At 33.5% G+C, this 25,514-nt stretch overlaps 7 protein-coding genes and 2 non-coding genes across 9 annotated transcripts; 5 read left to right on the top strand and 4 right to left on the bottom strand.

Moving 5' to 3' along the window:
• Positions 1–486: 486 nt before the first annotated feature.
• PHYBLDRAFT_147539 (hypothetical protein) lies at positions 487–1,745 on the bottom strand (the record flags this gene model as incomplete). Its single annotated transcript, XM_018431888.1, has 4 exons — positions 487–651; positions 788–934; positions 1,143–1,304; positions 1,386–1,745. The coding sequence occupies 4 exons, from the start codon at positions 1,743–1,745 to the stop codon at positions 487–489; spliced, it is 834 nt and encodes a 277-aa protein (XP_018289817.1).
• A 2,919-nt stretch (positions 1,746–4,664) lies between these two features.
• PHYBLDRAFT_t177 lies at positions 4,665–4,736 on the top strand. The gene has a single exon. It is a non-coding gene; the product is annotated as a tRNA-Val (tRNA).
• Positions 4,737–6,020: 1,284 nt separating this feature from the next.
• On the bottom strand, positions 6,021–7,540 carry PHYBLDRAFT_170433 (hypothetical protein; the record flags this gene model as incomplete). Its single annotated transcript, XM_018436346.1, has 4 exons — positions 6,021–6,059; positions 6,371–6,878; positions 6,930–7,159; positions 7,232–7,540. The coding sequence occupies 4 exons, from the start codon at positions 7,538–7,540 to the stop codon at positions 6,021–6,023; spliced, it is 1,086 nt and encodes a 361-aa protein (XP_018289816.1).
• A 2,196-nt stretch (positions 7,541–9,736) lies between these two features.
• PHYBLDRAFT_72743 (hypothetical protein) lies at positions 9,737–10,289 on the top strand (the record flags this gene model as incomplete). The annotated part of the gene is made up of 3 exons (XM_018442708.1): positions 9,737–9,918; positions 9,999–10,163; positions 10,265–10,289. The coding sequence occupies 3 exons, from the start codon at positions 9,737–9,739 to the stop codon at positions 10,287–10,289; spliced, it is 372 nt and encodes a 123-aa protein (XP_018289815.1).
• Positions 10,290–17,458: 7,169 nt separating this feature from the next.
• PHYBLDRAFT_170431 (C2H2-type zinc finger transcription factor) lies at positions 17,459–18,426 on the top strand (the record flags this gene model as incomplete). Its single annotated transcript, XM_018436345.1, has 4 exons — positions 17,459–17,624; positions 17,701–17,739; positions 17,852–17,983; positions 18,113–18,426. 4 exons carry the CDS (start codon positions 17,459–17,461, stop codon positions 18,424–18,426), a joined length of 651 nt encoding a protein of 216 aa, XP_018289814.1.
• Positions 18,427–19,365: 939 nt separating this feature from the next.
• Positions 19,366–20,622, top strand: PHYBLDRAFT_170430 (hypothetical protein; the record flags this gene model as incomplete). Its single annotated transcript, XM_018436344.1, has 2 exons — positions 19,366–19,713; positions 19,765–20,622. 2 exons carry the CDS (start codon positions 19,366–19,368, stop codon positions 20,620–20,622), a joined length of 1,206 nt encoding a protein of 401 aa, XP_018289813.1.
• Positions 20,623–20,762: 140 nt separating this feature from the next.
• On the bottom strand, positions 20,763–21,891 carry PHYBLDRAFT_147532 (hypothetical protein; the record flags this gene model as incomplete). The annotated part of the gene is made up of 5 exons (XM_018431887.1): positions 20,763–20,924; positions 20,992–21,177; positions 21,249–21,289; positions 21,359–21,554; positions 21,613–21,891. The coding sequence occupies 5 exons, from the start codon at positions 21,889–21,891 to the stop codon at positions 20,763–20,765; spliced, it is 864 nt and encodes a 287-aa protein (XP_018289812.1).
• Positions 21,892–24,072: 2,181 nt separating this feature from the next.
• On the bottom strand, positions 24,073–24,146 carry PHYBLDRAFT_t175. Its single transcript has one exon. It is a non-coding gene; the product is annotated as a tRNA-Ile (tRNA).
• A 16-nt stretch (positions 24,147–24,162) lies between these two features.
• On the top strand, positions 24,163–25,443 carry PHYBLDRAFT_147531 (hypothetical protein; the record flags this gene model as incomplete). The annotated part of the gene is made up of 3 exons (XM_018431886.1): positions 24,163–25,056; positions 25,116–25,373; positions 25,423–25,443. The coding sequence occupies 3 exons, from the start codon at positions 24,163–24,165 to the stop codon at positions 25,441–25,443; spliced, it is 1,173 nt and encodes a 390-aa protein (XP_018289811.1).
• Between the last annotated feature and the right edge of the window lie 71 nt (positions 25,444–25,514).

The raw sequence follows: 25,514 nt of genomic DNA, 5'->3' as shown, positions 1-25,514 counted from the left end.
GTGAGTATATCATCGCATACACAGGTCAAATATAGTACATTTTCACTCATTCTTTCACTCCTCCACCCACCTCATCATTCCTTACTCCCTTGCTCCGCACCCATAGTTGCCCAATGCAACTTCTTCACAATTCTCAACATACTTTTGCATTTATCAAATAGTACACACCCGAAAATGATAAATTGCGAGAGTACAAACACGTTGAAACCTGCTTTCCAACATTTTCTCCTGACGATTTGCAATGTGTGTTGCCAGTGCATAAAATAATGTTAGAAGTAGCAACTGCTGAGCATACAACGCGCAGAAAAGTAAAAAAGATGCTAGTCATTCCTTTGCCAAAAAAACAATACATTTAAAAAATAATAAAATATAACTCCCTTTTTTAAAGGCACACAGAAAAGAATAATCATAGTGTTTGTATTTGTTGGTACGTTTATCATTGTCAGATGGAGGATGTGGAGGATGTGGAGGATAAGAAAACAAAATTTATTGAAACTCATCTCTAAAAGTCCAATGAGAGAGAAGGGATGTCAATCTAGACGGGACTGCTAAAATAGCATCTCTACCAAAAGACCTCTTCAAAATCTGATGCGAATTGAAGTCCATGCAATTATGCATAAAATCATCAACAACCACAAGAAAGTGATTGTACTAAATACAAATAAGTGATTAATCAAAGTTCTGTTTCATTTAAATCCATAAAAAAACAAAAAAAGCTATATACAATAATGTAAACAAAAGAAATTATCTCATTGCTTCTCCAACTTGGATGCACTGTACAAATCACACAGTTACTCAAGACTCCAGACATATTGTTTTCAGATTCGTCCTCAGACATTGCTTCTTTCTGTAAGAGTCTGTCACAGCTCTTACCCACCTTCACATCAATTTCAGTCTTGAATGTATAGTAGGTCAGCTTGCGATGGTCAAAATGCTAGTTTATAAATGTATTAATATGAATACATTTAATTTGCAATCAAAATATACTTCTAACATACATTGGTCTCTCAACCTGCTTTTCTTGACTGAGAATTTGTTTTTTTGCGCGATTCATACAATTCCTTGATTTGGCGTCTTGTTCCACAAAAGTTTGTATATATACAATTGCTAATATTGGCCTGTTGAATACTAGTCCCAACAACCTTTGGAGCCAGATATGCATGAAGGTCATGCATCAGCTGTCTGTTGGGTAGAAGTCTGTAATCAACATTAACATCCCAACTGTGCTTGCTGTCATTAGCTGCAACTAGTTCCAGCTTATTTGATTTGAAGTTGTGTTTCTTCAACTCTCCTCGGATAAGAGTCTATACTTAGTGTGAGATATTATGTTGATAAACTACTGTACATCTCAACACTTACTAAAACTTTATTGCAATTATGTTTACTAATTTCACCAGCGTTTGCACCAGTAAGAACCACTGGACTGACAGAAGGAGCAGCAGAAGAGATGCCAAAAAAGTCTCCGAAGGTGTTGTATGCCAATCCAGAGTAGAACCAATGGAAGAAGCTGCGAAAGGGACAGAAGCAGAAGCAGATATAGTAGTAGGAGCAATAACTGCAAGGAGTTCTCCAAAGGCATTGGCAATGTTATCAAGTATTTCCAATGGATCTTTGTTGCCCTTGATGACAATGTCAATATTGCAATCCATAGTCTTGAGGCTTTCCTCTATAGCAGTGAGCCTTCTTAAAAACTCAGCATATTCCGGGAATGGAGCTGGGGTAATTGACTGATGATTGTTGGCCATGGTCTGAAAGCTATCAAATAAAATGTTATACATGAGTTGATTTTTAATTATATTTGTTTTATATATCTATTCATTATATATATAGTGTTATTAACATACCAAAGAAGTTAGGTGTTAAGCAAAAGAATAAAGTGTAGTTAATGGAAAGATGGTAAAAGTAAAAGCAAGAACTCATTTATTATATTACACTTGTTGCTGTAAATACTCAGGATTTCTTTAATATGTGTATCTCTATTAATACTTTCTGAAATTAATGGGGTGCAAATCAGCTTTGAACATGTTTTTTTCAACTCAATCCAATATATGATTTCTGTCTTTTGGCCTTTTGGCCCTTTGGTCTTTTGGCCTTTTGGCCCTTTGGTCTTTTGGCCTTTTTGTTTTTTTTCATTTACAAGTTTTCTCTCTTCTTTCTCTTTTCAACATTTATTATATTCACAGATTTTCTTGATAAGATATCTTCTTCTTTAATATTATATATATATATATAACTAAAATGATAATAATTGTTTTCTATTACTATAGACACTTGCGTTTTATTATCTTTTGATGCATCCCCTTCACAATGTTCATTTGGATTAGCTAAGATTAGTAAATATATTTTATGTTGTTATCCTATAAAATTATCCTGACTTTTTCCTTTCTTTCATATAGGCCATATTGCCAAAATTACTCTCTACTATTAAACATAGTTACAAACATGGTAATATTTTATTTTATTTCAATCTATCTCTTTTTAATAAGCACACGGCTTAACACAATTTCTATTATAGATGAACCTTCCTCTTATGAGCATATCACAAATCAAGAACATTCATTTCATACGAGTGTCATTGACATGGTAAATATTTTATTTTTATTTTTGTACATATAATAATATTATTTATTTTGTATATTAATGTATATCATTTACTGAAGACAATATCAGCATCTCCTATGTACTCTCTTGGTCTGCAAATAAATCCTTTTGCTTTAAGTAGATAAATGAAATATTCTAGCACACAGTTCACAAAAAATAATATTTTAATCATTTTTATAGCCAAAGAAAGTATATTGAGTACTATGGTTTGCATTCATGACGCCTTTTCTTTTTGTTTCTGGTAAGCTATTATATTGAAAGCATAATTACATATATATATTTTTAATATCTACAATTTCTTGTTCAAGCAGGTAACACTTTTCTAATTTCATAGAACAATCATTTATAAACAAGTAACACATAACTAGGCCTTTCTCTGGGAGATATTGTTTGGAGAATACTTGTTTTATCAGAACATTAGTCATTTCAAATTGTATAAAGAATAGAACACTAGCCAAAACATTCTGGAATATTAAATATAACTACTATACTATAAATCTAAGAATATTCTTTTCTTTCTAATAAAAACAAAGTAAATCAATAATTATTATAAATAAATTAAAGATTGGAGAAGTGTATGAAAGTAAACAATACAAGAAGAAGTCTCTAAGATTGGATAAAATAAATTCAAATATAACAAAACCTTATAAAAACTGGCATATCCATATAATTGATCTTTTATTTATTGTTCTTTTAATCAGAAAGCAATAAGATATATTACAACAAAATGTAATTCTAAGTTGCTATTTTAGCGCATTTGAGAAAAACCTATATATAGAAACTGCAAACACATTTTACTATCCTGCTGTTCTTACTTTTTCCTATGTTTGAAAGTTGGTCTTGCCACCTATGAGTAAGCCAGCTTCATACACTTGTAAAAACTATCTGATTGCATTGTAAAACCTGGTCTCTTTACATAATTAATTACAGTTTTACACATAAGAAAACTGCACCTCTTTTCCAGTGCTTTAATCACAATTACTTAAAGCTGTTAATAAATATACTTGAGATAGTTACAAAAAAAATACTTTTAAGTATGTATATTTATACTATTCTTTACTTTAGCTTTACACAACACTGGAATAGGATTGCTTGAACATTCTTTCAATAGAAAAGCATCAGCAATTATAATTCATAAAGAAGAGTTCTATCATCTATAGCTGATATAGCTAAAGGTATGTATTACTCGTATAGCTAATATATGAGTTAGTATATGTACAAGATATATTGCTAGTAATATTATTAAGCTTGTATATAAATATACATTATTATATGCTATGTAACAAAGTATAGTATATTATATATTATATTGTATAGTACATTATATAATCTATAGTATGGTACATCATATAATACATTGTATAGTATATCATATAGTATATTTTACAGTCTATTATATATTTTTATTGTATATCCTACTGTGCAGCAAGTGTATGAATAAAAATAAAATTCATCAATTTTACCACTAATTTTTCTATATATAGATTTACTACCATAGTTTTACTACTAATATGTTTGAAACTAAGCCAATCAAACATGCTGTCTTACTATTCAATAAATTAGTGGCAATATCACTATGATTAGTGGCAAGCATAGCTCAGTTACCACCAATTTCCTCTGTTTTAATGTAGTGCGGCCAGCTATTAAATTTCATGCAAATTAGTAGTATTGCCATATTAATTTCATTTATAGTCACTGTATAGTAATATTAGCAAGATGAATTATGTAAATTGTGAAGGAGGAATGTTATTAGTTAGGGTAGCCATGATTTCGAAGAAGTATAATGTGGATAAATATATTAATAAAGGAAAAAGGAAAAAGTATTATATATAGAAGAAACAAGGAACAGAAACAAGATTTTCTTGTGCACGGAAAAATCTCCTCTTACCACTGAGAACACAGCATCACATCAACAAACTGTTGACGTCAGCCTCTTATAACTAGGACAACATATCACAACAAACTCCCAAACAAACTCACTAAGCACTGGCCTTCCAGTACTGGACACAGGACATATGTTACAATTGCATGTATATATTACATTAGGTATAACACCAATAACAGCTTCTATGGTCTAGTGGTATGACACTTGCTTTACACGCAATTGGTCTCCGGTTCGAACCCGGATGGAAGCATTTTATCTTTTTATATTAACAGCCATTATTTTTTTTCATTTCCAATCTGGATTGTGTCGTTCCCGATCTGGGTTGGTCTTCCTTTTACTATAACAAAGTCAAAAGGTCAAACCCACTGGGGATCAAGGAGTATACGTAAAATCAAAGAGAGGATCAAAGATACTTTTTATTGATATGAATTGAATTGTCTTATATAGTTTTCTAAACTAATACTGCGCATTATCCGCAGTAGTTATTATTTATATTTAATTAAAGAAATAGTCATTATACTGCGGTTAATGCTCAGGAAGATATTACTGTGCATAAAGAAGTACTGCGGTTAACTATCTTCAGATTTTACGGATTCATCAAAATAATGTCCGACAATTGGTCTGACAAAAGGAAGACCTGACATTTTTCAAGTCTTGACTAGGTGTATCTTTCTATTATTTTAACTTGTATAAGTTTCTACAATAGATCACCACCAACTAGGACGTTATGAATAGATAGAAATGTAAAGAATTGAATGCTTTTTTTATGATATAAATCTTGAAATATTTATATAGATTTCTTAAAAGTGAAACTATGTAATTTAATTCTTTTACTCAAAACATATTGGTTTTACATTTATAGAAGGCAATATAATACTGGTTTTATCCATTCAATTGGCGCCCATTTCCATCTAATTAGCATCTATTTCCATCTAATTAGAACTCATTGACATCTGATTGGCTTCCATAGAAATTGAATTTGCATCCATTGCTAACTGAATTTGCTCCCATTGCCATCTGAATTTGCTCCCCCCCTTTTACTATTGGCGGAAGGGTACATGGCACTCAAATTTTTTATCCTTATGCCTTACAATTTTTTTTATATAACCGTAGTATTTTTTTTTGTAAACGTCATACTTTTTTTTGTAAACGTCATACTTTTTTTTTGTAAACGTCGTATTTTTTTATATAACTGTAGAATTTTTTTTTGTAAACGTCGTATTTTTTTTATATAACCATAGTATTTTTTTTTGTAAACGTCGTATTTTTTTGGCATAAAACATGGATATTTTTATTAGGCATAATTAGTTGATAGAGAAATAGAACACATAATAAGAAGTAAGATATAATGAAATACAAAATAATAAAAAAGAAAAGCATAAAGCAGTAAAACAAATAAAAAAAAGAGGGACATAAAGTGGTAAAAAAAATAAGAAAAAGAGGGACATAAAGTGGTAAAAAAAAATAAGAAAAAGAGGGACATAAAGTAGTAAAAAATAAAAATAAAATAAAAAAGACATAAAGTGTAAAGAGCTTAAATAGACATAAAAGACATACTTAAAGCTTTCGCTCTCTGTTCAAACAGCAAGAAAAGAATGAAATGGCATGGTTAATCCAACCCAAACAGTCCGAAAGGGTGACAGTCTTAGCTGATTCTGTAATTCTTAAGATGAGCCCGTCTGACTCTGTAATCTCTTCTCTGCGGACACCAAACTTGATCTTGAACCACATATCCTCAATTGGATTCAGGAAAGGTGAATACACAGGAATATATGCACACTTGTACCCACGGGAAGAAATAAAGTCTTTCACCTCATTGGCCTTATGGATAGGAGCGTTATCCATGATAAGATAATGTCCTTGCATACCCTGGCTGTCCAGAACGTCCATTGTATGACTAAGAAAGTTGAGGTAGTGCTGGGTTCTGGTGCCAATTCGGCCATTCACCTCAACGTTGGTGTAGATGTTCAACTTTCTCTTCTTCTTGGTTGCGACTGCAGTGGGTTTCTTCAACGAGAGGCTGACAATCCCTCTCTCGCACATTGCACCAAGTATGGTGATGGACACACCTCTCTGCGTTGGGACAGTTGTCTTAGCCGGGGTGCCACTGACAGAACGGCCAAAAGTTCTCTTGATATGCATATTGAAGCCTGCTTCCTCAATAAACACACAGTTTGACAGATAGTTGAAATCTGCAAGTTGTTGCCACTTCAAAATGCGGTCTTGTCTCATCTCAATTGTGCTAACATCGTCTCTCTTCTCAGGCAGCTTCTCCAACTCCTTCATTGTCAGGGCACACTTCTTCACCAAGTGCTTCTGGATTGCTGATTTGGTAATCTGCAGCCCAGAGAACTCTTCCATGACAGCTATCTTGCTTGTTCCAAGGTAGCATCTGGTTTATTTTCGAAAAACTTCAAAAAAAGCAGAGTGCGCCTGGAACAACTTTTGGTTGCCATGTTTTCGTTCTTTAGGCGCAGAAACCTCCTCAACCTCCATCATCTTCAGCCCATTGGACTCATCAGTCTCCACTGTGACAGCATCAAAATCGGCCTGGATCTTCTCTCTGGTCAGTCTGATATAGTTCTGGGTAGTCTGGACATTGATGCCCGTTTCCCTGGCAGCAGCAGCAGCAGTCTGGTTTTCCGAGAAAACCAAGGAGAAGAGCTTGTTCACCTGGTTTTGGTTGTACTTTTGGTACGAACCTCAACCTATGCTTTCTGCAGTGGGAACAGAATCAGGGTCGACCTTCTCCAGCAGATTCGTCTTTGGCTTCTGTGCAACAATTGTCTTGGTTGTGGCCTCGTTGACTTCGGTTGGCAGGAAACTTTTGAGACTTAAGAGGTTCGTGACTGCTGGGTTTCCGACCGAGGTACGGGTCCATTTCATATTGGCATGGTTGACAAAGACATCTGTCACAGATCGGAGTACAACTTCTCCATGCATTTCGTTGACAATCTCTTGGTTGAAATCGCACAAGGGGTCGAAAGCAATTTCAGAAAACTGGGTTTGGTCTGCAGAACCGCTGTGACTGACCATTTCACAATGCTTGTCCATAAAAAATTTGAGGGAGTTGTTGGAAGTAGGCTTTTTTTTTGAAAATAAAAAGGGTGTTAAACTCGAAGAAGAAAGATAACTGAGAAACATTTATTAAGACACTGAGGTATATATACCAAAAAAAAATTTTAATAACTTAAACGTTTCTACCAAGGTATAGTCTTGTCCTGTTGTCTTAATATATTTGGATAAAGAACGTGTTGAAGAATAATGAATGTTTACATATTAAGCTTCTTCACACTTTTAAGAACATTTATTTTATTAGCCAATTTACAGTGCTACCAGAGCCTTTATGGTGTCCTGTCCTCTGTCTCGAAGGAAGGGGTGGGATTTCTCCTCATGGGTTTGCCCAACCAAAAAAAAATAAAAAAATAAAAATAAAAAATAAAAATAAAAAAAAATAGAAATATAAAAAAAAAAGAAAGTTTTTTTTTGTATAGAGCCAAGGAAAAGCTCGAAATTCAGTTATTAAGATTTTCAGTTTTTCAGCAATTTCTGCGGTTAGATACCATTTTATTTTCAGTTATTAAGATTTTTAGTTTTTCAGTTATTGAGACTTTCAGTTTTTCAGAAATTATTTGCGGAAAAATGGTTATGTATATTATAAAAATTTATGAATAAAAATGCTAGTTATACTATTTGGAGAATTATTTTTAAAATTGCTATTACATTTTTCTTTTTTTATTTCTCTTTTTTTTATTTCTTTTTTTTTATTTCTTTTTTTTATTTCTTTTTTTTATTTCTTTTTTTTATTTCTTTTTTTAAGGGGAAGCTTATGGGCAGCCTGGCGGGACAGCCTGAAAGGACAGCCTGAAAGTGTATTACGTCACCTAGTCACGTGTTTGGGCAAATGTCATATTGGCGGGACAGCCTGGACAGCCTGGGCAGCCTGGAAATATGTTACTAAACTTACTTTACGTATTTAGGCAAATGTTCATTTTTTTGGGCGGAGGAGGGAGGGGGGACTATATAAAGTATTCTTTAGTTTGCCAATAAAATCACTGCCCTTTTTTTACTACAACATCAGCGCATAATTTTTTTGACATTCTAAGATGAGCAGCATCAACAACACCAATGACCATGTCATTGTTAGTGAGACTTCTTCAAAGAAGTACAATGCTGCCCTGACCAAGTTCAACTCGATATTTCTTGTTGGAAGAGAATTCTCTTCAACTGTAGCTGTTCGTGAAGCCACCAAAGCATATGGTGCTAAGCATAATATTGCATTCACTACTTATTCTTCCTCAAGCACCCGTATAAGAATGATCTGTAAGCACTACGGGGAATATAGAGACACTAGAAAGACCGAAAAAATTGTTCCAGAAGTCTCTGTCAACCAAGAAACCCCTATTCCTGGGTGGGAGAGACAACGCATAAAGGATACCCAAAAGAGTGACTGTCCTTGTTTTGTGTATGCCTCAAAAAAGAAAGATGGAAAGATTGTAGTCTACTCCCGCGAGGCAAAACACAATCATCAGATTGTGGAAGACTGCAGAGCATATGCCATGCATCGAAAGCTTGAACCTGAAGCCATGGCTCTTGTTGTCCGACACCTTGAGGAAAATGATGATGTATCCACCATCTTCAATAACTTGAAGAGAAGTGGGTACACCAATGTTATCCGTCAAGATATCGAAAATATCAAACAACAATTCGGAAAGTCAGAAGAAGGAAGAGAAATGTTTAGTTTCATTACTGCATTGCAAGAATTGGACTTTTATGTCCGGTATAATGTTGGTGATGATAAGGAAAACAAAATCAACATGGTGTTTTTCATCCATAAGGATGCCATTGACGAAGCAAGAAGAATGCCAGAAACCATTGTAATAGACGCTACGTACAAGACAAATAGTCACCAAATGACATATGTCAACATTGTTGGTACCAGCAATGTAAGTGGAACCCCCCGTACGACTTTGAAGACTTTCCCAATTGCTGGAGCTTGGGTGGATCACGGAACGATAGACAACTATCTATGGGTACTTCGCTGTCTGCGCGATTCTGTCTGGCCAGATGTTAATGATAGCAGCAGAAGCAACAAAAACAACCACAGCAACACCTCTACTACCAAGTGTGTTTATCACTGACAATGAGAAAGCATTAAGGAATGCAATTACAAATGCTTTCCCTGAGTGTAAACAGCTGCTGTGCTATAAGCACATTAAGGATAATTTTAAGAAGCAGCTATTGTCAATGATGAAGGAAGACGAGAATGGGGACAGGAGAGGCTTCTTGGATGAGTTAGCCAGTCATCTTGACCAAATTGCGTTGAAGTGCACCACTTCCGAAGAAGAGAAAAAAGAGATTGATGCATATCTCAGGTTTGCAAAAGACAATTGTAAAGATCAAGGAAAAAGTGCCAAAGCTTTCCTTGAGAGGTATGCAAAGTGCTGTTATATTTGCTGGAAACAGTTTGTTAACAATAAATAATGACATTATTTTTTATATACGTTATCAGAAAAATGCATGACAAAGAGAACTGGGTAAACACCTATGTTTTTAAGCATCCTCACTTTGGAAATCGCACTTCCAACCGTGCAGAAAGTTCACATGCTTCTCTGAAGCATGCCCTTGGAACTTCTTCTGGTAAACTGAAGACAGTTACCATGAAAGTTGCCAAGTGGTATGAAGCGTTGATACGTCTATGCTTTGTTATCTTAAATATCAATTGATTAAACTTTATAATAACAATACCTAATTGAAATGTTTTTGTAAATTTTACAGGTCAATGATCGAAAGCGCAGATTGACAACGAAGTGTCTCGGAGAGAGCACTACCATTGTGTTTGATAAAATCAATTCTTCCAGGCTGAATGATATTCACTACAAAGTTTGTCGTTTTGCAACGGATCACATCAAACTTGAACTTGCCAAATCAATTATACCTGAAAAACTCACAAAAGAGTGCGAATGCCTCATTAACTACAACTATCTCTTGCCCTGCTACCATCAACTTGCGCAGTATAAAAAAATCCCAATTTCTTGCATTCCCAGACGATGGAGAATAAACTACTTAGAAGGAGAAGGTAATGTATATATATATACATATATGTTATTAAACTATTTTTTCTTTTTATATATAATTATGTACAGACCACCCAATTATTCACAATGCACTACCTGTACCTAAAAACATCACTAAAATCACTACAATAACACCCCAACTCGCATATAAGCTTGAATGGGTTACTCAAATACTTACCAACGCCCAAAGCAAACAACAGCAAATACATTTCGAAGAATATATTGACAAAATAATAGAACTAGACTCCAAGCAGAAACTTGAGAACCTTAATGGTCCAACAGTAGTGGAAGTCATCAAAGGCAGACCTAAAAATACAAAAAGAAAAATGATTGCCCTAGAGCACTGTCTTGAAGCAGAAAAAGAAGAAACAACAAAAAAAAACTAAAACTGAAAAAAAAACAAAAAAAGTAAGTCTTTATTATAACATATTGTTCAGATTTAACTCATTCGACTTTTTCGATTTTCTAGACATGAATTATCTTTAGAAAAACAACAAAAAGCATTAAAAAAAATTATTAACCTAGGTTCACCATGTGACCATACACTTCAGACTAATCTTACAATCGCCCCACACCAAATATCTCAGATATTCTCTCCAGAAGCAGATGGCAATTGTGGCTATAGAGCAATAGCAATGGAAGTATATCAGAACCAGGAGCGATGCCCTGAAGTCAAAGACAAAATGTTAGAAAACTATTTAAAATATCAACATACTCATTACTGAGGAAGAATGGAGCACGGCCATATGCCTGCATCCACAAACCCATTATTATCAGTCTATAAGACAAACGCTCACCCCTCCCTCAACAGCATTGGTTTGGTACAATTGACCATCCACAACTCGTAGCAAATGCATATAACAGAACCGTAGCCGTATATTGGAATACTCCAAGAGAAACCGGTGACTGTCTATTTGTACCATTCACCACCACACCAGACAGATTCAAACCTATTATACTTATTCTAGATATCAACTATTTTCTCCTCGCAAAACGTAAACCAACCAGAAACTTCAATTGACTGCAGATAAAGCCATTTCACAAAGCCATAGTAAAAAAACATAACCTAGAAGACTTTTCCATTCTGTATTAACTACCAAGGTATGGATTTCATAATGGAATTCTATTCAATAATATTAATATTTATCTTATTTTGTAGATCTTTTTATTTTCTTTTTCTTTTTTATTTTATTTCCTTGTTTTTATATTTATCTCTTTATCTCTTATCAAGTTTTATTATTATTATTCATATTATTATTTATTTATTTATTTATCTTTATTTTCAATGATTTTTTATTTTATTTTTTGAATCATTAAACATATATCAAAAATCTGACTGCCTCAAAAAAATGAACATTTGCCTAAATACGTGAAGTAAGTTTAGTAACATATTTCCAGGCTGCCCAGGCTGCCCAGACTGTCGAGACTGTCCAGGCTGTCCTGCCAATATGACATTTGCCTAAAAACGTGACTAGGTGACGTAATACACTTTCAGGCTGTCCTTCTAGGCTGTCCCGCCAGGCTGCCCATAAGCTTCCCCTTTTTTAATTTCTTTTTTTTTATTTCTTTTTTTTATTTTTTTTATTTTTTTTATTTTTTTTTATTTCTTTTTTTTATTTTTTTTTATTTTTTTTTATTTTTTCATCTCTTTTTTTATTTCTTTTTTTTGTCATGAGCTTGTGCTATTTTTTGTTACTGTTTTTGTGTGTGTAATATTTGTTTTTTTTTGGTATTTTGTATCATGAGGGTTTCCAAAATTGAGATTGGATAGTATTGTGGGCAAAGCATAATTCTTGGACCGCTTTCAGTTGTTTAACAGATTGTTGGACATTTACTTGTTTCGAATGTAGATTACAAAGAGTTGTTGAGTTTGATATTAAGATTAGGATTCTGACATTGTAAAATGGTTGGAGCAGGTGTTGAATAAATATAGCATTTTTGGATTCTTTTTTGTAATGGTATTAGATGCTTGTGTAGGACCAGGTTCATAAGAAATACAAATGCTGTGGTAGTCAATCAGATTACTGGATATTTGAGATAAAAATTGGCAAGTTTTTGTGTGGTCGGTAGAGTGAATTCTACTGTTGGATTTCAAAAAAGTATGGTCGGTGAAATGCACTTAAAAGCATTATGAATATGTGTAGACTGGTTCCTATTGTACAGGTAGATGTTTGATCTTGTAGTTTCTTTGTAGGTGGAGGGTTGAATCGTCACGTTTTCTTTTCAGATTTATAGCTTTTGCTCAAAATACTATAGATTATTTAGAGATTAATATCAATGACTCCGAGATATAGGCTTTATTTACATACAGAAACATAATGTGATCTGGAAATAATAAAAAAATCCATGAGGTATAGAGCTTTAAACAGTGTTTTTATTGTCAGAGTAATATTTAGTTGTTGAAGTGAGTATGAGAATGAGATTTATTGCTGATTTAAAAAGAGAAATAAACAGTTTTGGTATATAAACACCAAATGGAAAGAGAGAGAATTATGATATCTCTTTTAAAAAAGAATGTTTATAATAAATTTATGGCTGCGGGTAATATATTGTCCTATTTATTTTTTATCTTCTTGAGTTCAATTTGTACTACTTTATTTAGTGGACCTTGGAATATTATTTTTTGATATAAAAAGCTGAAAATATAATGACTAATACTATTTAACAACAACTCAATCTTCTTTACATCTATTCTTGCTGCTTCAACTTGTGTTCTGATTTTTATCTTGCATCTTAAGTAATTACTATTTAATTATAACTGCTATGTGCTAGATATAACTATATTTATATAAAATATGTCACTTTAACATATCTTCCTATTTCTTTATTTTTTCACCTTTTATTATCAGAAAACCCTACAATGTTACACGAGAAACTTGAAGAATATAACAGTGCCTTTGAAAAAAGCATGGAAGAGCTTGAAGAGCCTGAAATGCCAGAAGATCCAAAAAGTTCTGCCCCATCAACAACAGACGAAACCCCCAAAAAAAGTAGAGGGCAATATCAAAAGCCTATGGATAAAGATATAAAAAATCTTCTTTATCTCTACTTCATAAGGGGATTAACTATCGAAAAAGCCAGCAAGATAGTAAATATGAAACAAACAACTGCTGGTAGCTATATTTTGAAGTGGAGAAAGTCTCCAGTTGTTTTTTTCATTAAAAACAACAAGGAGGCTACAAGTGACAAAAAAATGAATCTTTTATTTGAAACTTACTCTGCAATAAAGAAAGAATACAAATAATATCATTGCATTTTCAATTTTAACATAATTATTATAATGAGATACTTGCTTTATTATCTTATAACTGCAGTAAGGTATTTAACTTCAACAAAGTAATCTGGAGAAAAGTTTGCATATTCTGTTAGTTCTCTCTATAGATATTTTCTATGACGTATCTTTGTAGAAAGATCTACATATATTCAAGTGCTATTACATTAGGCGTTTGACACTTATATAAAAAAATATGGCAGTTATATAAAAAAAATACAACGTTTACAAAAAAATACTACGGTTATATAAAAAAAATACGACGTTTACAAAAAAAAAATACTACAGTTATTGAAGTATTTTGGATTGATTATAATAAACTTGAGATTGAAGAGATATGAGATGATATGGAGACGATGAATAAAGTGAGACTTTTGTATGGTGGTTTATTGAGAAATTGTTGTATCTGTTGAAAGATACTGTTTCTAGCTTGATGTTTTCTATCTCTTTTATATCTTTTTCACTTAGAAAAATTTATCTTTTGTTCCTTGATATTTGTTCCTGTTGTTACTGTCTTTTAAGAAAATATTTTCATGTTATATTGTCCGCAATGGTTTAAGAAAGTGTATTGGCTCTTGGATAACAACTACTTGTTGTTGATGTTGTTTCAGATTACTACTTTGACTTGAGTCATGGATTTCTAAGTCAGTTAGTTTATATCCCAGATTCTGCAAATACAACAGTTATATAAAAAAATACGACATTTACAAAAAAAAATACTACAGTTATATAAAAAAATACGACATTTGCAAAAAAAAATTCTATGGTTATATAAAAAAATACAACGTTTACAAAAAAAAGTACGACGTTTACAAAAAAAAATACTACGGTTATATAAAAAAAATTGTAAGGCGTAAGGATAAAAAATTTGAGTGCCATGTACCCTTCCGCCAATAGTAAAAGGGGGGAGCAAATTCAGATGGCAATAGGATCAAATTCAGTTGGCAATGGATGCAAATTCAATTTCTATAAAAGCCAATCAGATGTCAATGAGTTCTAATTAGATGGAAACGGATGCTAATTAGATGGAAATGGGCGCCAATTAAATGGATAAAACCAGTATGTCTTGGCTGTTGTAAATGGGCATTAACTACTGCTGTAATTGAGAATAAGTCTGAAAAAAATAATATAAGACCTCAGCTATTTTAGTTAAAGGTGTCTACTAATCACTTTCTTATTTAATACATAGATTTATCATGCACAATAGTGATTATATTTCATATGAGACATTCACCCAGTTGTGATCGACTGATTTTTCCCCAATTTAGACAAAATTTTTATGCTAAAAATAGGTAACACATTTAAGTGTATTCCCAGCAAAAGACAGAAGATGCACCAATAATTGCTCCTTTTATAGACATTTAAATTGACAACGTCTTTTTAAGCTGATAAGACTTTGTCTACTTTTTTGCTTAAGTCTTAAAGCATTTAATTATTTATACCATCTGCATATTGCTCTTATTTTTTAAGCATCTTCGATAGATAAAAGATTGCTTTAATAAAGCTTTATAATGATATTAATTTTCAAAGCCTTGGAGCTGACTATTACTGTTGTTATTTATGTTTTTAGATAGATAGAAAGATTAGAGGTTTATTAGAAGACATTTTAGTAAAGAACGAATATTCTGTACAATAATTCTTATATGGCTGCTTTTTTAAATTTCAGTCATTACTATAAACAGTAAAGAAAATTAGATTGGTCGATTATAAAAAATTGGTTAATCACAACTAGATGAACGTCTATGATAATATTACTATAATATGGAATATATCAATAAATTATTATAAGCATAATTGTAACTCATAAACACATTTGCTTTCCATATTAATATTTTATCAAGACAACACACATTTATATAATTAATTATACATTAATTGTTTCAATATCACGTTGCTTTGATTAAGACTCAAATAGGATCAATTACCTGACCCAGTCATATAATTTTTTCAATCCAAAATAATATAAATAGCAGTAGTAGTTCAGTGTAGAAACCTCATTAAATTTTGATACCAAATCTTTTTTCAATAAATAAACTTTATATAAGTTCTCATGAATCTTTATTCCTTACCTTCAAATCTTTAGTTTTTTTTAACAACTTCTTTTAAAACTTTAACCGTCACAACATTGGTTAATAAAAAAGGAAAATGAATTGATATAACATTGAGGGCACAGTTAAAAGGAATAACTAATTGGCTATCTGACTTAAGGATTTGCATCTACAATATCAAACTCTGACATGGTGATCAGAATCAGAAGTTATAAGCAACCAGTAATGATTGACTTTTTAGGATAAAAGATCTTGACTTTGCTAATTAGTCTTTCGTCTATGCTTTAGATATTAAAATGACAAATATACTTATAGACATATCACTGGATAGTCACCATCTAAGACATATTATAATAGTTATTTTTTTATGATATATTTTTCTTATATACAAAAAAATTGAACTTCAATAGATTTCTTCAAGACCTAAAAAGTATTATCAGAAATGTCAAAATTGAATATATTATTGGTTTACTTTGTAAAGAAACTGTTTATTAACAAAGTAAACTGAAAATATATTCAGTTCTGGCATTTATAACAACACTGTTTAGATCCTAAAAAAATGCAATGTTTGAATTTAATAGTAGAGGAAGAGAAATATAAGCCCTTGATTATTCATTTTATATGGCAGACTGAGATAATCATTCTGCTAATATAATAATACTATATAGTACCTGATATTTGAAACATATTTTGTTGTAAGTATATGACACTGTAACTGCATGAGATTCAATATTTGGGATTTTTCTTAAGTTTGCAAACATTTAATTTTATTTTCTTATATTAGTATTTGAAATATAAAAATTGTCCCAAAATTTAAAATTTCTGGTTTAAAAGAAAATACACCAAAGCTAAAAAACAACAATTGTTTTGTATAAATAGTCAAGAATTACATTTGTTATATTTTTAAAAGAAAACAAAAGAAAACAAAGTTCAGATAAAAATTATAATGAGACTTTGTTTATTAATAAAAAGAGAGATAATTCTCTATTGCTATTTGGTATATAAGTTTATATTGATATTATGTTTGTATTTGAGATAATAATCACTGGAAAAACCGCCCTGATTAACAATGTGGCCAGGTTGGTAAACACATGTGTAGAAATAGTGATTTTTTTCAACTCAGTGTGTTTTTTGAAGTTCAGGTCAAAGATATAGTTTTAGTTGGTTTCATTGGCTAACAGAATTTTAGAATATCAGTCTGGTATGGAAGGCTAAATTCACATACAGAGACCTATCATAATTCTCATTCTACCACCCCTTTTTTTTTATTCCTACTATTTTCTGGATTTACTCTCGCAATAATCTATTTATAAACTCATAGTAGAAAAATATATGTCTTTTACACACAACAAGCATTCTTGAAAACATTTGAATAAAGACTATGAATTGATAATATCATAATTGTCATGTCTCTTTCTATATTTAATAATATAGAAAAGAACTTGTTAGAAGAATTTAATTAAACAACCATAAAATATAATGCTTTTTTTTACTATAAAGTTGGTGCAAATAAAGTATATTTTAAGCTTGTTCCTCTTTTTATTTTCAATAAATCACATCAAACAAAACACATAAAATGCCTTCTATCCCCCACTGCCATAATGTTGTCTGCCGTTGTGCTCAATGTAGCAGAAATTCACAGGGATACTCATTGGTGACAAGCAAAACCGCTGAGCGCCATATTAGAAAAGATGAGCTTGAGAGAATAGAGAGACTGGATATAGCTGAAAGATTGGCAAATAGTATGTTATATTCAGGGTTTATTTTTCGATTACTGAGTAATAACTTCTTTATTTTTTTAATTTTAATGAAACACAGCTGTGCAAGAAGAACAAATGATGGACGTTGATACCCAATGTAAGAAAAGAAAAGAAAAAAATATATTTGAAAACCAGTAGAGACAATAAGCTAAACTAATCTATATTTGTATATATCCCGACCTGTCAATCTGAATCCATCAAAAAAATAGACAATCAGGCCAACTCACCTGATTCAAATGCCACCATGATGGCTGACAATGTCTCGGTAGACGATGAGATCAGCGAGGTCAATGGCAATGACTCTGATATTGAAAGAGACATGAACTCTGACTCTGGCAGTGGTGAAGAAGAAGGTGTCGAGACAGACGTTGAAGAGTTTGTTAATGAAGATCAGTCATAAATGATTTTGTTTTCTTAAAAACAGACCTAAAGAAAATTTGTTCTAATTTATATTTGTTAATTTTAAATAGACCCATTTGATGCTCCTAACATGTCTGAAAACCCTGTCTATCAGTTCATTGCTACCTTTGCCGTTCTTTTTATCTCGTGTTATGTTGTTAACAAAGGTGCCGCCATATTGATTGAATTTATCAATCAGTTACTCAAGATCTATGGCAAAGATTTCCAATTACTAACAAGTCTTATTGGCCTGCAAAGAATGACTGGTTTTTCCAATTACGCCAATGGTATCAAGAAGTCTGTTGTATGTGAAGACTGCCACAAGGTTTACAAACAAGATGTGCCTCTCCCTACTCATTGCGACTTCAAAAAGCATGGTTCTTGATCAGCATGCAATTATGAATTGATGAAGGTTTCATCTTCTGGTGCCATGGTAGCCAAGCGATCATACGTCTACAACTCTATCCAGAGATCATTACAAGTTTTCTTTCTTCGTTCTGGGTTCGAGCAAAAAATCAGACAATGGAACAAAGAGCTTAAGGTCGTAAATACACTATGCGACGTCTATGATAGTGCTATGTGGAAGGAGCTAAAGGACCAAAGTGGCGTATCGTTTGTGGATGAACCTCGTTCATTGATGCTAACAATGAACATCGACTGGTTCCAGCCATTTGATGGCGTTACATATTCAACTGGAGCTATCTACCTTGCGATAAATAACTTGCCTTGTGAGGAAAGATTTAAGCCTGAAAATGTCATCCTTGTTGGTTTGATGCCTGGTCCTAAGGAGCCAAAGACCGAAGAGATCAACCACTATTTAAAGCCAATAGTCCATGAATTGCTGCAGTTGTTTACGGGGATAACCATCCCGACCTTTGAGTGCCCAGCTGGTGTTAATGTACGTGCCGCGTTACATATGGTTGCCTGTGACATCCCCGCTGCCAGGAAGACCAGTGGATTCACCACCCACAACAGTACTTGTGCATGCCCCAGATGTGTGAGGCAGTTTACCAGGTTACCAAGCACCAATCAGGTCGACTTCAGTGGGTTCGACTATTCGACATGGAAAATCCGTAGCAGTCTGGAAAACAGGTTGCATGCTGAGGAGTGGAAGAGTGCCAGTATGCCCTCAGAAAGGCATCAGTTGGAAATCGAAAATGGTGTTCGATGGTCGCAGCTGCATTGCCTTGGATACTTTGATCTAGTACATGGAACGATCATCAATCCCATGCATAATTTATTCCTGGGGACACCAAAGAGAATGATGGAGTGGTAGATAAAAGAAGGACTGATAGACAATAGATAGCTAGCTACGATGCAAACAATGGCAGAGACAATGGTGGTGCCAATGGATTACGTGGTGTTGAAATCGAAGATTGGAAAGGGCTTTCCATACATGAAAGCTGATGAATGGAAGTCCTGGGTGCTAGTGTATTCACCTATCTTGTTGAAGGCCGTCCTGCCAATTGAAATGTTCAGAAATTGGATCAGTTTTGTTGACGCCTGCCACCAATTAGTAAAGCCAAGCATCACATTCTCTGACATTGACAACGGCCATAAATTTCTTCAAGAATTCTGTACTGAGTGCCAGCGTATTTACACTCCAACTATTCTCACCTGTAACATGCATTTACATCTCCATCTTCGCGAGACCATCTGTGATTTTGGACCAGTATATGGATATTGGCTCTTCGGGTTTGAGTGATATAATGGTCTGCTAAAGAACGTGAATACGAACAGAAAAGATTTTTTTGAGGTTACATACATGAATAGTTTCGTCCAAGATACATTCAAAGGTGATTTTGTTCATGCTGCTCTCACATGCCCAAGCCAAGTACCGTTTCTTCCTCTTCTCGCCAAGCTTACTGCCACAGCTCAACCCTCCACTTCAAAAAATACAATAACTTTTCCCCAGCGCCCGTTCAGACTATCAGCCTTCATCCAAGCATACTCAAACCCTTCTCTTCCAGTTCTTGGCAATGAACCTCTTCCTCCATCCGCATTTCCTCTCCATATTGAACCCCCATCAGCAATGAGTGATGTCGACTATCCTCATTTGCTTGATTACTATAAAGTCGCATACTGCATGCCAAATCTTGAAGGTTACCAGCATCCCTCCTCTCCATTCTCCTTTGTCAACAACCAAATCATAAAGTTGAAATCAATCAATTTGCTTGGTCAGGTTTACAAAGGCTGCAAATATACTTCTGGTTGCAGCTCATTTGTTCAATCTCTGTTCCTTGGAAGTCAAGGCAATAATCGGTTGGCATACACTGGCCAAATTCAGTATCTGTTCTTGCACTCTTTCACTCCATCAGTAGACAACACAGAGCTCCAAACACGTGTCATTTATCAAGATAAACACGTGTTTGCGTTTGTTAAGTGGTTCCAGATTGAGCATGACCGTTCAAGAGAGTTGGAAAGTGTTGACATCTGCAGTGCAGATTTTATTGCATGTGATTTTGAATCCATCTTGCCAGTACATCGAATATCATCAGTTGTTGCAACATGTGATTATAAAACCAGCACAAATAATAAGAAAATACTTGTCAACGCTTTACCACACAAACAATACAATTAATATTTAATACATTTCTTTTTTAATAAAAAATTTCAATACATAAGCTAATGTAGTCTTATTATATATATTGCGAACAATACATATGTGTTAAGAAATTTTGATAGTAAAAGAAAAAAAAAATGACAAAAAATGAGTTTTATTTATGACCCATATTTAAGAGCCCATTGAGGTAGAGCAGGATCTAAATCAATTGGGACTGTTGATTCCACTGTTCTACCATAAACTCTCTTAAGCAGTTGGTGGGAATTTGCACCCAATTGCTTAACAACAAACGAGTCAACCTCCGTAATGAATTTGTTAAGCTAAGTAATAAACATATATTAACATTCAGCTTGGTATCATTCAAAAAAGAAAACTGTTAGGTTTTACCTCGTCACTTCTCCAACTTGGGCGAGCAACACGAATCTCATTTCTTGGCTGAGAGGGGGACATATCATCGTCTGATTCGCCTTCAGACATGACCGACTTTTGGATCAGTCCAGAGCAGTTTCGGCCCATCTTGAGATCAATGTCAGCCTTGTAAGCATCATAAGCAAGGTGATGGCGAGTGTAGTTCTAAAGGAAAAAGACAATACAATTAATATTCTAATTGTTATTATTTAGCATAAATTGAAAATATAGTTTACATCAGTTTCACGGCCAGATCTTCTTGAATTAGTATTCAAGGCTCATCTTGTTTCCGGAAGTTCCCTTTGCTGGCGACGTCTACTACAGAAGTTTGTATATATACACTTACGAAGGTCGCGTGTCCTCATATCAGTGCCAGCAAACTTCTTTTCCAAGTAATACAAGAGTTGTTTGACTAACTCTCTATTTGGAGAGCGATCAAAATGAACATCAACTGTCCACTTTGGTTTTATGGCGTTTGCTTGGATTTCTGCCTGGTCTCTTGATTTTAGCTTTGGGTTCCACATATAACCATGAATGTATCCCTATTATATTTTAATTAGCAACAAGATTGGCAAGTGTCTTTTGTATCTTTATACTTACAAATACAGCGTTAGTATCACTTGATTCGGTGATGGGAAGGGCAGCAGAAGTGGATGCAACACTAGTGAGCACATGCGCAGATGCTGGGAGGGCAGACAAGGCATCAATGCCATTAATGGCGGTTGCATTACCGGTGATCACTACACCGATTCTTGTATCCATCAATGTGATCTTATCCTTCATGGCCTTCATCTCTTCTTTCATCGCATTCAAAGCTTGTAGCAACTGGACATCAGTGCTAGCAAGAGAAGGAGCGAGTCTGCAGTTGGGGGTAGGCATTATCTGTAATACATTATAATATTTTCAATTGTTAATATTAGTTCTTTTTCTTTTTTATTCTCTTTTGTAAGAGACAATCCATCTATTATGTTATGTAAATTACAATAAATTCGCAACATAGATTTGTTGAGATGATATAATCAAGAGTGAGTGACATTGAATTGCAAGTAGAAATATTAAGTATTTATAGGCGGTAGTGATGCTTCAGGAACACTTCAAAGACAACTTCTTGAAACACTGAGATGCAAATCGGCCTTGATACATTTTTTGGCCTCAATTGATCATCTCTTTTCAGTTTTTTTTTGCTATCGTTTATTGGATAAGCTTTTCGGTATTTTGTTTCAAATGCGAAAAAAAAATTTACGTCTTTTTCTTTCTTCTTTTCTGCTCCTTTCCTCTTTTCCAACGTTTGTCATTATTATATTAGTGGCTTTTTTTTGGTAACATACTTCTTTATTAAATACTTTTTTATAAACAATAAAAATTAATACATTCTTTTATTATCATAATAGATACTCATTTGCTCTCATTTAAATGCATTCATTTCACAATCACTGTCCAGATTAACAAAGGTCAATATTATATTTTGCGAAATTGACATCTATAAAAATCCTTCTGACTTGTTTTTTTTATTACAGACTTGATCATCAAGAATAACTGCTACAAATGAATTTGGTTAAAAACATCAAGGTAGTATATATATATATATTATTTTGACATGTATCTTACTAAAATGAAGTCTTATTATAGATGAACACTGTTGATCCTGTCTTTGATTTCCCTTACATTATACAGCTGGAAATGACATTACATGGTAAGGATCACTACTTTATTTTTTATTTTAGTTATATTAATATTATAATGTGTTAACATAAAATATTATTATTTTTCACTAGAGTTCTATCAAGTGTTTACAAAGACAATCTATCTCTGTTAATATATATTCTTGCTACTGGTATGTAAATTATTTATTATTTTATTTGATTCACAAAAATTAATGTTTTTCGTTGTTTTTATAGTGAAAGATATTATAAGGAATGCCATGGATTATCAATATTGACATCTATTTTTTGCTCGCTCTTTTCCAATATTTACAATGTAAGTATAAAAGTGTACGCAAAATATAAAAGCATACTACATTAAATGTAGTACCCAGCACACATAGCTAATAATTTTTTCTATGCTTCTTAAAGACTGTTGTATTTCAACAAACAGTCTGCTTTCTTTTTATATTTTCAGGTATTTCTTTTCTGTAGATAATTATTCTATTCAAACAGTATCAAGCAGACCAGTAGAAGCAATAACGGATATCCAATAAATCAATACTATAAGATTGTTATAGTTCTAGAAACATTCTGTTCTTTCCAAATAAATACTATTATAAACTTTTACCAATAAAACAATTTCTGAAATTAAAATAAAAACGATTGAACTATACTATGGTTCAGAATCCAAAGAATTGCTCAAGTATTGAATTTAATTGGATATAAAAGATAACGAAGAGGTGTAATGTTGAACTATACTACTGTGTCAAGATCGAAAATAAATATATTATCCACCTTTAAAGCTCCATATAAAACATATAAAAATAAAACCTTGGTTTCAAAAAACTCTTTTCAATATCCCAAGTCAGATCAGCACACCGAAAGTGCTAAAGAACTATATCCCCATCATTTTTATTTGACCCCACACATGTGTATAGCTGGTCATGGCACATGGTGCTAAGACGAACTTGTTACATGGTGATATGTATCTGGACTCAATATTAAACCTCATCTTGACACCTGAGTAACTACGCCTTTACACATACGTATGTCAGGTCATTTTTCCAGTGAATATGAGTATATCATATGATGTCAATTGTTTTATATCATAGATAATATATTATTAAGCTATTACTCATACTCTTATTTGAGTGATTAGCGATATTGACTAAGGTGTATAATCTTGTTATTGATATATTTTTTATTTAATGATAGTGTGAAAAATAAAGTATAATAAATATTAATTACTTATTCAATATGTCTTTATCTTATTATTTGTGTACTATATTTGAATTTACAATTATGTTAGATACAATAATATTTAATAAAAAGCATCTTTATTCTTATCAAAAAAACTATTCTTAAAACTTGACAAAAGAAAGACTAACCCAGATCAGGAATGACAAAATTCCAAAAATGCCCACTACAGGGGTCGAACCTGTGGCCTTGGCGTTATTAGCACCACGCTCTAACCAACTGAGCTAAGCGGGCATTTTTGCCATCTCAAATGTCAACATTGGTTCCATCCTCTATTATACAGGGAATGTCACCCGATATCGCCTCATTTCTGGGGAACATGCAGGCCCAATTCATGTCACTACTACAACGTACCAATGAACTTGAATCTCTTGCCGCAACTAATGCTAGATTAACTACTCAATTAGTTAATACGGAAAAGCTAATTGCTGATCTCAGATCTCAATTAGCATCTCAGGGCAATTGCCAAATTACAACAAATGCATCAACATCATCTGCACCAACCACACCCAAGGAGCCTGGCACTAAGGCTTCTACATGGGCTACAACTGCTGCTGCTGCTCACAACTCTGTTGTTGTTCCTACTGCTCTTTCTGTTCGCAAGACTCCAAGACCTCCTTCTGTTTGCCAGGTTACTGCTTCTGCTAGAATGTTTGCCATTCCCACTGGTCCCAAAGGATATCAATATGTGTATATCCCACGTTCACGTCATCTCACACATAGAGAAGTGCGCAACTCTTTGAAAACACTTGGTGTTGATACTGGCCACATCTTGGATATCAATTTTCCTGCCAAGGATGTAGTTGGCATCCTAGTTCACAACCAGTATGCTGAGAAATTCCAGATCACTCTGACCACAGTTGCCATTGAGATCTTAGACACGTTTGACCCTTTGGATCCCAAAAACATTGCAGATCCCAAATATAAGTCTCTTTCTGATTCAGAGCTAGAAGAAGTTGCTGCTGAACTTCATTCTGATCGTTGTCTGAAGGCTCTCAAGTATCTTTGTCCTCATGTTGCTGTTTCTGTTGGTCATTTCTTTTGTGATCAAGGCTGGATCTCTAAGGAAGATATTCCTGTTCATTCTGTTTCTGGTCCTGGTGCTGGTATTCATGATTTCCAATCACCATCTCATCGTATCTCTGTTGCAATGTCTGAATGAGTGAAATCTCATTAGGACTATGGAATGCTAATGGTCTGCAGCCTCGTGCAATTTATGATGTTCTTCAACACTGTCACTCTCTACATATGCTTTTTATCACTGAAACATGGCTTCTCCCCCCATCTCGTCTCCCCACTTCTTGGTCCCAGATTCATCTTTATGGTTCACCTGTAGCTGGCAACTACAGAGGTTCTATGGGTGTTTCTGTTCTTATTTCTCCATCCTGTCCTTATCCTGTCACTCAGATTCCTATGTCATCTAATTATGCTTTGGCCATCAAGATTGGTTCCCTCAGAATTGTATGCCTGTACTTACCACCCTCTATGTCCACCCATGATGCTCTTGCAGTTCTCTCATCCATTCCTTTGACCAATGACACTATTATATGTGGCGATTTTAATTTATGTTTGGGTTCACTTACTGGTGACTATGCTACTAAC

Source organism: Phycomyces blakesleeanus (genome assembly GCF_001638985.1).
Source record: "Phycomyces blakesleeanus NRRL 1555(-) unplaced genomic scaffold PHYBLscaffold_15, whole genome shotgun sequence".
NCBI classification, from domain to species: domain Eukaryota; kingdom Fungi; phylum Mucoromycota; class Mucoromycetes; order Mucorales; family Phycomycetaceae; genus Phycomyces; species Phycomyces blakesleeanus.
The sequence above is the reverse complement of the archived record's forward strand: the minus strand, read 5'-3'. Positions and strand labels throughout refer to the sequence as shown.